Below are 12,213 nucleotides of genomic sequence, written 5' to 3' on the forward strand. Positions count from 1 at the left end.
TAAGTTATTTTTAAATTGCAAGAATTTGGCCATTAGACATCTCTTGACTGGACTGTGAGTACTTTGACAGCAGGGACTAACGGTGGAACATTCTGGATACTTAAGGAATGTTTGTTGACTCCCGATCCAAGCTTTCTCACCTCCCCACCTTTTCTCATTATTTCCTTATCCTGTCCACCTGTAAGCCTAACCCCAAATGGTAAATAACCATTCTTTACAACACTTTGTATCATTCTTACGGTGCTTATTACATTGTTTTGAATACTAAATGAATATATAGTGTTGTTTTTTTTTTTTTTTTCCCACAACATTTAGGACATAACCACTGAGTAACTTTCTAAGTTCCTTTAGGGCAGGACTATGCCGTAATTTTTGGTTTCATTTTACAGTGTCTGCAAAGCACAGTGGCAAAAGTAGAACTCCGAATCAGAATTGTGCTAAGGACTTCACTCTCACCCGCTAAAGCCTATTCCTTTCAAAGCCTATTCTCAGAGCCCTGAGAGATAGAGGTTCTGCAGGTGTGGAGAGCGAAACACTAAGCAATCACACAGTAGGGCGGCGAAAGCCCCATCTCCCAGTTTTTCATTCATTCAAGACAGAGCCAACCCCAGAAGCAACAGATAAACGCGCATGCCTGTTTAGGGGTGCCAGGAGCACACAAGCTGGGGTGGGCGGGAGCAGGCGGAACCTTCATCCTCAGCTCCACGTTTCCCGCGACTCCGCTCATATAGCTACACTACCAAATAGACAGCCTGCTTCCCCCCGCCCCCACTGGCCTATCCCGACAACGGGTTCCGGAGTATTTAACTACTAATGTCAATGAAGCGATTAACAGACACCCTAACAACTGAGTGCAGTTTCTCCAAGCAGCGTCCCCCCAGCGCCACCCCACAGGCTCCCTGCAGGGGAGGGCGTCTGAGGACGGACGACCAGACCGCCCCTACCGGCGCTGAGCGGGCCCAACCGAGTGGCGCGCCGCAAACGCGCACGCCGCCCGCGCGCACGGCGCCCCGCCCCCGCCGACCCCTCGCCAGCCGCGCGCCTCGCCTCTCCCACACCCTGGCGCGCTTCCTCTGGACCCCGGCGCCGTTGGAGGGTCCCCGGGCGACCCGAGGGCAGTGTTAGGCAGAGGGAAGCCCGAGGAGACCCGGTGAACTGGGCAGCGCAGCAGAGGGGAGTAGAGCCTGCCCCGCAAGCGCAAGGAGTAGAAGTGGGCGGGAGGCAGAGTTACGTGAGGGAGCGTGGAGTGAGCGAGCTCGGGTCCCACTTGAGCTCGGGCTCGGGACCCAGACAGGTCGGCCAGGGCCCCAAGCCGGCGTTACACCCGATATCAGGAGGACAGACCTGACTCAGAGGGACTGACCGAGCAAGGAGACATGGCCTCACCATTCCTGCCTGCGGGGGCCACCACAGGCGACAGCGGTGGGGAGCTGAGCTCAGAGGATGACTCCTGTGATGTGGAATCCCCCCATAGCCCTGAGACCGAGGAGTCCAGGAGCCTGACAGAGCTGTTTGAGAAAGCTGCCGCGCACCTCCAGGGCCTAATTCAGGTGGCCAGCCAGGAGCAGCTCCTGTACCTGTATGCCAGGTACAAACAGGTAAAGTGGCAGGGAAGGGGTGGATGCAAGAGAAAGACATCCGACCTCCAAAACCTGATAGCAAACATGTATGGTTAATGGCTAGGTGTAATGACGTTTGTGTATGTGTGTTTTGTTTTTTGATCATCTGCTTGGAATTAGCATCATTCTGGACATAGAAAAGATCCGTCTGCTATCCTAGAAGTGATAGTTATTTAGCTGGACGCTGAATGACAGTTTTTCTGTGTCTTCTCCGACATAGTGCACTTCACTGGCCTCCAAACCTTTACAAAATGAGGAAAGATTTATCATTCATTTACTCTTACCAAAGGGCTATGTGAAAGTAAATATGGTAATGTTAATACAAATATTTTTAGATCCAAGAGAATAATATGATTGTAATAAATAAGATGATGCAATACAAAATACAGTATTACTACTTTTATTGTGATTTTTTTTTTAAACCCTAAATATCTTCGGTTTTATTGTGGTTGAATATATTCCTGTCAGTTCAATACAATCATAAAAATTTTAGAGCTACTAAACACCAGATGAAATAATCCTCTTCTTTTACAGAAAAGGAAACTGAAGCCCAAAGAGTAGGCAACTTGCTTAATTAAGATCATAAAGATACATCAGTCAGAACTGGATTGTAGCTCCTGACGCTAAGGTTCTGAACTTTACTTGGAAATAGAGAAACGTGTGAGTTATTCATATAGGGCGTCTAATTTATCATTCCGAGAGTCATTGGTTAGGTACTAGAAGGAAAAATAATTGCTTTATCATTTTATTCAAATATTTGTTCAGCATCTTTTATATGCAACACACTTGGGTGTTGTGCCTACAGAGAATGCAAAGAAGCAAAATCTTCTTGACATTTAACCCTTAAGAGGCTTACAGAGTACTTGAGGAGTCTGGATTTAAACATCTGAAAAATCACTGACAGGAAAATTCCAGATCTTTGGAATACTGGAGGAAATGGAGTTCTGGATGATAGGCTATTCTATTTTATTGAATTTTTAATGTTTTTTCCCCCTCTTGGTATAATTACCTGTTTCTCCTTGTATTCTTTAAAAAAAAAAAAAAATTGTGTGTGTGTGGGGGGGGGTCCTCCTGTATTCTTTAACTGAATATAGATGAACCTTCTTTTGAAAACTGATGGTCATTGTTATGAACATCGATTAATGTGACCTGAGAGGTTAGCAGGAACAAATGGTATAAATTGTAGTTGAATGAAAATTGCCTCCAAATTAACCTTAGGATTAGCTTTCTTGCAAAAGTTCTGGATATCTATTTTCTCTTTGGTCACTTAGCCTGTCCTAATAGCATTAGTATGAAACTTTTGATTATTTAGCAAGTATAATACTGAGCATTGTGCTAGGACCTATAACATGTCCACGCTGATTCTCTAATTCTAATTTTCTCCAAACTCCCTAGAGAACATTGTTTTTTTTTCCCCTCTCTTCCTCCCTCCCCTCCTTCCTTTCTTGCTATTAGTGTCGTCATTATTAAATATCTGATTTCCAAGTCATCAGTGAACTTCAGTCACCTGTCAACTGGCAACCACTCTGTATCAGGTATATTCACTTTATCCAGATAGTCTGAAGGACGAGTGTCCCATATCCTTTCAAGAACTTGACATTCCTGAGATATTCTGTATCTGAAAATTCTTCATTATTAGAGAATAAGATTATGCTTGCTTAGATATGACAGAGGGCCACAGTTTTCATCAGTCTCCTAAATATTGTATTTTTAACAGAATTCTGTTGAAAGTAGCATCTTTGATAGAATAATAAAGTTGAAAGTCCAATGTAATTTCTGCATGTTGGATTAAAATTTATCATAAAATAACATCATGTACTTGGAATAGCACCCTATTTTTTAGGCTGAATGAGGTAAGGTTGTTGGCAGGAAAATAAAAATAAGGTGAGATATGAACCTTATTTTCTTAACAGAGCTCTAAACTTACCTAGCGTCATAGCTTTTTTGGTCTCAGATAAGCCTATGGCTTTAAAATCATCTTTTAATGAAGTTTCAAAAAGATCAAACAAATTAACAGTTTTTTGGTGCCTCTGTGCATTAGCTTACACTCTTCCAGCAAAAGATAACTAATTGACACCTGTGAAAACTGTAGAGCAATGACCATTTTGAATTCCTTTTGATATCATTTTATAGGAGCCTTCAGCACAGAACAAGTGAGAATATTGAGTGTGCCCTCCTACTTTAACCTGGGCACACTTGATTCATTGGCATCTGTCATTGGCAACCTTTGCTGAAATAGTCTTTCGAGGGCACTGGATATATCAGAACAGAGTTTAGATGCTCTCTTAAAGTGGTACATTTTATACCTCTGCTTCATAGCTTATAATTCATTATCTCATGGTTTGAAAACTGCTGTTCATGATGTCCTAAAATCTTATTGTTTTAATTTCCCAGTCTTTTCTGAATCCAGATTGTTCTTTGAATTTGGGAATTATAAAAGCTTCTGTGTCAGTTAGGTTACAAGGTCAGCTGCTGAACTTTTGTTTTCATTTCACGGAATGGTCTGGTGATCCAGGGCTGGTAGGGTGGCTCTGCTTCATGAGATCATCCAGAAGCCTAAGCTTTTTCTGTTTGGCTCAGCCATCCCCTAAGGCAGCAGTTCTCAAACTGTGGTCCATGGATCCCTAAGGTCGAAATTATTTTTATAATAATGCTAAGACACTATTTACCTTTTTCCTATGCTATTATGATGGATAAAACTGCTGATGCCTTAGCATGAATCAAGGCCCTAGGAGCAAACTGTTAATAGTCGTGTTTTTTTTTACCACCATGTACTCAGAATAAAAATGAACTCCAGTTTCACTTAAAAATGTCTTTGATGAAATAGTAAAAATTTATTTCCATTACATGTTAACCCTTGAGACAAGTCTTTTAAATATTTTGTGATGAGATGGGAGGTACACACAAGCAAGGCAATTCTGCTGCATACTGAATTATGTTGGCTACTTTGAGGAAAAGTGCTTGTGTAATTTCTGAGTTGCAAACTGAACTATCTACTTTTTTCTATGGAACATCATTTTTACCTAACAGAACAATTCACAGATAACTATGCTTATTCAAATTTAGGTTTTTGGCATAAAAATTTATGTTTGTTTTTTTTTTTTTTTTTTGAGACAGAGTCTCACTTTGTTGCCCAGGCTAGAGTGAGTGCCATGGCATCAGCCTAGCTCACAGCAACCTCAAACTCCTAAGCTCAAGGGATCCTCCTGTGTCAGCCTCCTGAGTAGTTGGGACTACAGGCATGCACCACCAAGCCCAGCTAATTTTTTCTATATATATTTTTAGCTGTCCATATAATTTCTTTCTATTTGTAGTAGAGATGGGGTCTCGCTCTTGCTCAGGCTAGTCTCCAACTCCTGAGTTCAAACGATCCGCCCACCTCGGCCTCCCAGAGTGCTAGGATTACAGGCGTGAGCCACCACGCCCGGCCAAAAATTTATGTTAACATGTAATGGGATTATTGTTATTTTAAATGCATTAATACATATTTTTTAAATGTCTCAGTTTTAATTTCTAGTGTGGTAAATATCAATAGATATAACCCATATAAATGATAGCTCTTTGGAACCTTTAATTTCTAAGAGTGTAAAGGGATTATAAGACCAAAAAGTTTGAAAACTGCCACCCTAAGTTTCTTTTTCATGGTCTGAGGTGACTTGCCATCACCACATACATGTTCTAGCCAGGACAAAGCAAAAGAGGAGGACAAGCCCCTTTTCTTTATAAGGAAGATTTTTTTTTTTTTTTATTACTTTTGCACACATTTAATCCCCAGAACCTAGGGAGAAGTTGCAAGGCCACACATAACGTTTAGCTGGATTACCATGTGTCCAGCTAGAGAGTTCTATTACTGTAGGAGAAATGGAGAACAGATATTGGCATTTATTTCTGCCACTGGCTATTATTGTCTGGATAAAAAAACAAAAATATTAATAATTGCTATTTTTATGATGTCTTATAGTTTATATAGTTTACCTCATTTCATATTTCTAATAATCCAGTAGTTCATGTGATTTCAGATGCCAGACTGAAGCCCGGACTCTAGCATTTAACTCAGAATGATAAGTAGTAAAGATAGATTGAACTTGGGAATCAAACGGCCCTGGATTTAAATTCTAACAGCTAAGTCTGGATTTACTAATTTGTAACTGAGACAACCCTCTTGAGCTTCTCTATCCTAATTTATAGAATGAGTTTGTAATGGCATACCTTGTGGGATTATTGTGTGGTTCATGTGAGATCACATACGTGAAGTGTTTGTTCATGGTGGTGGTTCAAGAAATGCAGCTCCTTCTCTCTTACCCTTTCTTCCCTCCATCCCATCATAATAGGGCTGTCCCTATGTAAGTGTACATTTTAATAACAGCCAAGGGGCCATGTGATTAATTACTAAGCAAATTATAGAGGTGACAATTCCTATGAATTCAGAGGTGGATGAGATCATTGTAGATCAAAAGTATTCTTAGAATCTGAATTTTGAATAGGATTGGAGGGGGTGTAGCATTTTGAAAAGCTGAGTGAAGAAGAGCAGGCATTTCAGGTGAGTGGAATAACGAGCAAAACACCAAACTAAAAATCCCTAAGTCAGTCAGTATATCATTCTGGTTAGATAAAGGCATCAGTTAGATTTTAGCAAAATTCAAGCAAGTGTTTAAGAGTAATAGGAGATAGTGGGAACGTCCCTGAGAAGTACATAGGTACTGAGGGTGAGTTAAGAACAGTTAGAGGCTCTGTTCTAATAGAGGCTTTACATAAAACTTTCTAACATAAGGTAGAAAAAGTGAAAAGTACGTTAAGAAATAAATAGAGTAAGTGCTATAGGAGTTCATAAGGAAGGGAGGTTACTTCTGGCAGTGGGAATCTGGCTGTATAATGAATCTGCACTTGTATGAGTTTCATTTATGCTTATTCACAATGAAAATTATCACTCTATAGTTTACAAATGTCATTTGAGGCTTAAAATAAGTATTGACAACAAATAAGAGAAGATTATTGTGGAAAAATAGAATTTATATTGTTCTTGAGAACCTTTGAAATTTTTTTGAATGGCTTTTGGCATCTAAATGTATGTTAATGAATTTCATAATTGGACACTTTTAAAATAGTATACTTTATCCTGGAATTTTGGAGAGATAAAATGCTAATAGAGTTATGAGACTCAACATGAAGGAACAATCTTATGAATTCTGATAAACTGAACTTTAAAGCTTGTTAATTGCATGTTTAAAAGTTATATTATAAGTGGTAATAAAGATTACATGGTCTATATTGATAATTTGTCTTATGTATAATTAGTCTAATTTAGGAATGCAATTGTTTGTCACCCATATTATTTCTGTATTACGGTATTAGATAATAGTTATTTTATGCAGAGAGCCAAAGCAGCTTTCTGTAAAGTTTGATTTGTTTGGGTTTTTTTGTTTGCTTTTGCAAAGAATATTAAATTTTGTTATTCCATATAGAGTAAATGCTTGTAACCTATAGTTACAAAATATACATAATAAATTTGAAAAGAGTTTCTCAAATATTTCTTTGAAAAATAAGTTCTTGATTTTTTGTCCCCTCATTTAGGTCAAAGTTGGAAATTGCAATACTCCTAAACCAAGCTTCTTTGATTTTGAAGGAAAGCAAAAATGGTAAGAAATTCTTAGCATCTTTAGTGAGGTGGTTGGGGATGGTTTGGGTGTTCAGGAGTTAGAGAGTAGTGAGCTGATTAAAGAATTTTTTTAATATTAATCTCTCTCTGCTGTAGACTGTCCTAATGACAGGCAACTGGGAGAGGGATTAAAAGAATCTGCTTTAGCTAAGTCTCCTAAAGGATTCTTATGCCAGGATATTGGTATATAAGTAGTTCACAACAGACATACATTCCTTACATGTTTATAGTAACATAGTAATGATAACAAGCTATTGCTTAAGATTTTCCTTTCCTACCGTACAGCCCCTAATGAGTCACCACTTCTCCCCTCTGGAGGGATCTTTGGAAGGCCAGGAGGATGAGAAGGCAGAAGAGCAGAATAAATCCCCATTTTTCACTCTTCTACTTCCCTGCTCCAATTTTATCTTCTTGTCTCTTGATAGTCTTCTGTTCCTTGCCCCACCCACACCACATTAAATAGTGCTTATAATAACCTCTTGAAAGAAGGGGGGGAAAAAACCCAAAACAAGATACTGAGTCTACCTCTGAATATGTAAAAAGATTATGCTCTCCCCCAGTTTTTTTTTTTTTTTTTTTACTTATAATTCAGAGGCTCCGTGTTGTTATTTATGAGGCCTTATATTTTCTTACCTTGTCTAAGTGAAAAAAGAGAAGTTGCATACAATAGGGAATCTTAGTTATGAAAGGGAATACTTTGGAGCATCAGCCCTGGAATTAAAAGAAATATAGAGGGGTAGAGTTTTAAAAAAAATATATATGAAATATGGCTATGTAGAGGGGAAGTGCTCAAAAGATGGATTCTGACTTTACATTCTAGAGAAGTCCTACACAAAATTTGATCCCTGGATAAATTGCCTGTCTGCCAACTGTTTGTTACCCAACTGTAAGGAGATAAAGAACTTGAACTTGAATGTAAATCACTTATGTCACTAACCACACTGTTTAGTTCAGCTGACTTTTTTTTTGTGTAGAGCATTCTTAGTGAAGGAAGCAGTGCATTGATTTATGTTCTGGCACAAGTTTTCTTGGTTGATGATAACAAACAGTTCTCTAACTGGCATCTGTGACTGTTCTAGAGAATGCCTGATATAATTTTACTGTGAGATTTTGTTTTAATTTATGAAATTTTATAACTTCATTAATTTTTTCCCTGTGCTTTGCCTGTTTCTCCATTGTTTTTAGCAATTAAAACAAGTTTAGATTTTATAGCCACCATAATAATAATTCAGGCAAGAATCATCAATGCATGCTAAAACATTAGATGAAAAACTATTGGGGAAAAATTACGGGGGAAATCTATTATTAAAACATTAGATGAAAACTATTGGGGGACAAAACTGTGGGTTATAGGCTGACCCATGATTTACTTAACTAATTACAAAGGAGAAAAACTGGCAGACACTACTTTTACCAAGTCATCAGTCTTAGTGATGAGGGGATAAACCCACAGGAACAAACCCCAAATATGGTGCGTTGTAAAGGACATGTCACCTACATATTGTTGCTACTGAAATATTTAACCTGGTTTTAGTCATGATTAATAATTTTTGACAAGAACACTATGTAGGTGAGGAAATAAAAAGACAAATCCAAATTGACAATTGGTTTGGACTCTTAAAAACTATCAATACCATGGAAGACAAAAAGGCTGAAGATATATGAAACTCAGTGCTATATTTGAATCTTGATTTGGCTCCTGGTCTGGGAGAAGAAAGCCACAAAGAACATTATTGGGACAATCAGGGAAATCTAAATCTGTGGTCTCCATATTATCTAATAGTATTGATGACAAATTTCCTGAGTTTGTATAAGCTGATATATTTAGGGGTAGAGTGTTAAGATGTATACAAGTAACTCTCAAGAGATTGAATGAAAATAAATTTAGAAACCTTAGAAAGATGTTATGTTCATCATCAGAGCAGGAAGAGAGTGAAAAAACTGTGGAACTGAGTTCTGTTTTACAGTGGATAAAGGACACAGAGAAACCCTGGTTGGAAGTAGAAGGAATTGGTAGGGAAAAACCAAGGAGGCCTATTGTGGTGGCCTGCAGAAAAAAAGAAAGGGGACTCAGGACTGAAATGTTACTTTCGGTATTATACTATAGGAAGTCCCTACCTTCTGATTCATTAGTTGTTATTTTTTTTTTTTTTTTTTTTTTTTTTTTTAGGGAAAGGGAGAGGGCGAGAACTGCTCTTATTAATATTCTTATTTCTGCCCTCACTATTCCTCACTTTTGAAGTCCCTGACCGAGGCCTCAGGATTAGCTATTGGTAGCTTATAGATGAGGTAACAGCAGAAAGGGAAGGTGGATTTCTTGCATTTGAAGTAAAAAGTTTGATACATTTTCCCAGGGGATATTGTTTTTTGTGTGATGATTAATTTCCATACTACTAAAATGCCAAAAGTACAGTTAATTTATAAGATGGGAACTGCCTCTATTGGTCTGTAGACCTTATATTTTCAACAGGGGTGAAAATTGGGTTTTGAGGAGTGATAAAATCTTAGATTACAATGGTTTGTAGTCTTTTAAAATTCAACAGATGTGCAGTATATCTGTGTTATTAAAATTTTTGGGTGGGGGGGGCCAGGCGCGGTGGCTCACGCCGAGGCAGGTGGATCGCTCGAGGTCAGGAGTTCGAGACCAGCCTGAGCAAGAGTGAGACCCCCGTCTCTACTAAAAATAGAAAGAAATTATCTGGAAATTAAAGAAATAAAAAAATATTAAAAAAAAAACTTGTGGGGGGGCAGATTAGGAAAAAAATTACCTAAAAAGGCTTCTTAGGAGTGATAAGGTCTATATTGCTGTAGACCAGTGTAAATGCAAAAAGAGAGGGCTTCTCCTCTGTGCATAGCTTATTGTCTCTACATCTATACCCTTGAAATGTATATAAAAATTTTTTAATAATAAAAAGAAAGATGCTGTTGTGTTATTTACATAGTTAATGACAGGTCATTTTGGATATTCTACACTGTAGGGAAGCGTGGAAAGCACTCGGTGATTCAAGCCCCAGGCAAGCAATGCAGGAATATATTGCAGTAGTTAAAAATTTAGATCCAGGTTGGAATCCTCAGGTAAGACTTAATGATTGTAAATAATACTTTCTAAAAACTTACCTTTCTCTCAAATAAATGTTTAAAACTAAGCTTAGGCTTAAGTAAGATGCTTAAGGTTTTTCTTTCTTAAAACTTATAGTTATTGCAATATTTATTTAAGAATACTATTGCTTAAAAATGAACATAACCAGCTACTGATGCTGTGAGAATGTCTCTGAATTATAGAGAATTTTTAAAAGCATAAATCATGTCAGAATTTGAAAGAGTTAGCTTGAGATCATCATTGTAATCCTGGGAAAAAGAAATTTCTTCTTGGATTTTTTTTTTATGAGTACTTTCTATACAGATATAGAATGCTTATTAATAAGGATAGAAAATGAATAAGATATATTTCTGCAGTTATGTAGTTTAAAATAAAATAGAGAAGATAAAACATATCAAAATACATGTTTAATAGTATAAAACAGGCTGGGCGCAGTGGCTCACGCCTGTAATCCTAGCACTTTGGGAGGCCGAGGCGGGTGGATCGCTCGAGGTCAGGAGTTCGAGACCAGCCTGAGCAAGAGCAAGACCCCGTCTCTACTAAAAATAGAAAGAAATTATCTGGCCAACTAAAAATATATATAGAAAACAATTAGTCGGGCATGGTGGCGCATGCCTGTAGTCCCAGCTACTCGGGAGGCTGAGGCAGTAGGATCACTTAAGCCCAGGAGTTTGAGGTTGCTGTGAGCAAGGCTGATGCCACGGCACTCACTCTAGCCAGGGCAACAAAGCGACACTCTGTCTCACAAAAAAAAAAAATAGTATAAAACAATAATAATGCAAATGCAAGGGAATCCAGCAGAAGAAGAGATTACTTTGGACTCTGGGAGCATTGGATATTGTTCACTTAAATATACTCTGTTTTTCTCTTATGCTTATTGGAGACCATCTAGAAAGAAGTCAGTAAACGTAGGGTTGCTATTTTATTTAAAAATATTAAAAACATGGTTGACAGATATTTCAGTGGGATAAAGGCTACATTGTATCATGTTAAAAATGCAAACTGAATTTTTTTTAATCAAAATATTTAGGCCAAACATTTTAGCAGTGAATGAATTCAACAATTTTCAAGGTTTTTGTAATAATTAAATTATTTCATGAGTACATAGTTGTTACTAGTACCAAGGAATTTTGTTCCATCAATCATGAAGTCTTAAAATCTCGAGTGTTAGACCCCTTAAGAGATTATATATTGTGACATATAAAAGTGTATCTTAATTAAGAGTACAAGGAAAGAGATAAACCAACTTAGGATATCTTTAATGATATAATTGCCTTTTGGAAGTCAATGAAAAATTTTCTGATTATTTATTTATTTATTTATTTTTTTTTGGAGACAGAGTCTTACTTTGTTGTCTGGGCTAGAGTGCTGTGGCGTCAGCCTAGCTCACAGCAACCTCCAACTCCTGGGCTCAAGTGATCCTCCCACCTCAGCCTCTCCTCAGCCTCTCGAGTAGCTGGGACCACAGGCATGCGCCACCATGCCCAGCTACTTTTTTTTCCTATATATTTTTAGTTTTCCAGCTAATTTCTTTCGATTTTTAGTAGAGACCGGGTCTTGCTCTTGCTCAGGCTGGTCTCGAACTCCTGAGCTCAAATGATCCAGCCACCTCTGCCTCCCAGAGTGCAGGGATTACAGGCGTGAGCCACCACACCCTGCCAGAAATTTCCTAATGTTTTTGATGTGCATGAATTTCATTTTCAGAAATCTTTCATTTTATTATTTTTATAAAGCACCACATATGCACACAAGTACCTATTATAAAAGTTGTACAAGGGCTTAAAATCCCAAGGTCAACGGTCAAAACAAAACACGTTCTCCCTGAGACGGACTCAGCC

General features: G+C 38.1%; 1 protein-coding gene across 1 annotated transcript in view; it reads left to right on the forward strand.

The window, feature by feature from the left end:
* Positions 1–1,042: 1,042 nt before the first annotated feature.
* ACBD6 (acyl-CoA binding domain containing 6) overlaps positions 1,043–12,213 on the forward strand; it is a 131,585-nt gene continuing 120,414 nt past the window's right edge. Inside the window, exons 1-3 of the mRNA XM_069459385.1 lie at positions 1,043–1,598; positions 7,191–7,255; positions 10,254–10,350. Of these exons, the coding sequence (XP_069315486.1) occupies positions 1,377–1,598; positions 7,191–7,255; positions 10,254–10,350 (384 nt within the window). The 5' untranslated portion in view covers positions 1,043–1,376. The remainder of the gene's footprint in view (positions 1,599–7,190; positions 7,256–10,253; positions 10,351–12,213) is intronic.

Source organism: Eulemur rufifrons, chromosome 27, assembly GCF_041146395.1.
Source record: "Eulemur rufifrons isolate Redbay chromosome 27, OSU_ERuf_1, whole genome shotgun sequence".
NCBI classification, from domain to species: domain Eukaryota; kingdom Metazoa; phylum Chordata; class Mammalia; order Primates; family Lemuridae; genus Eulemur; species Eulemur rufifrons.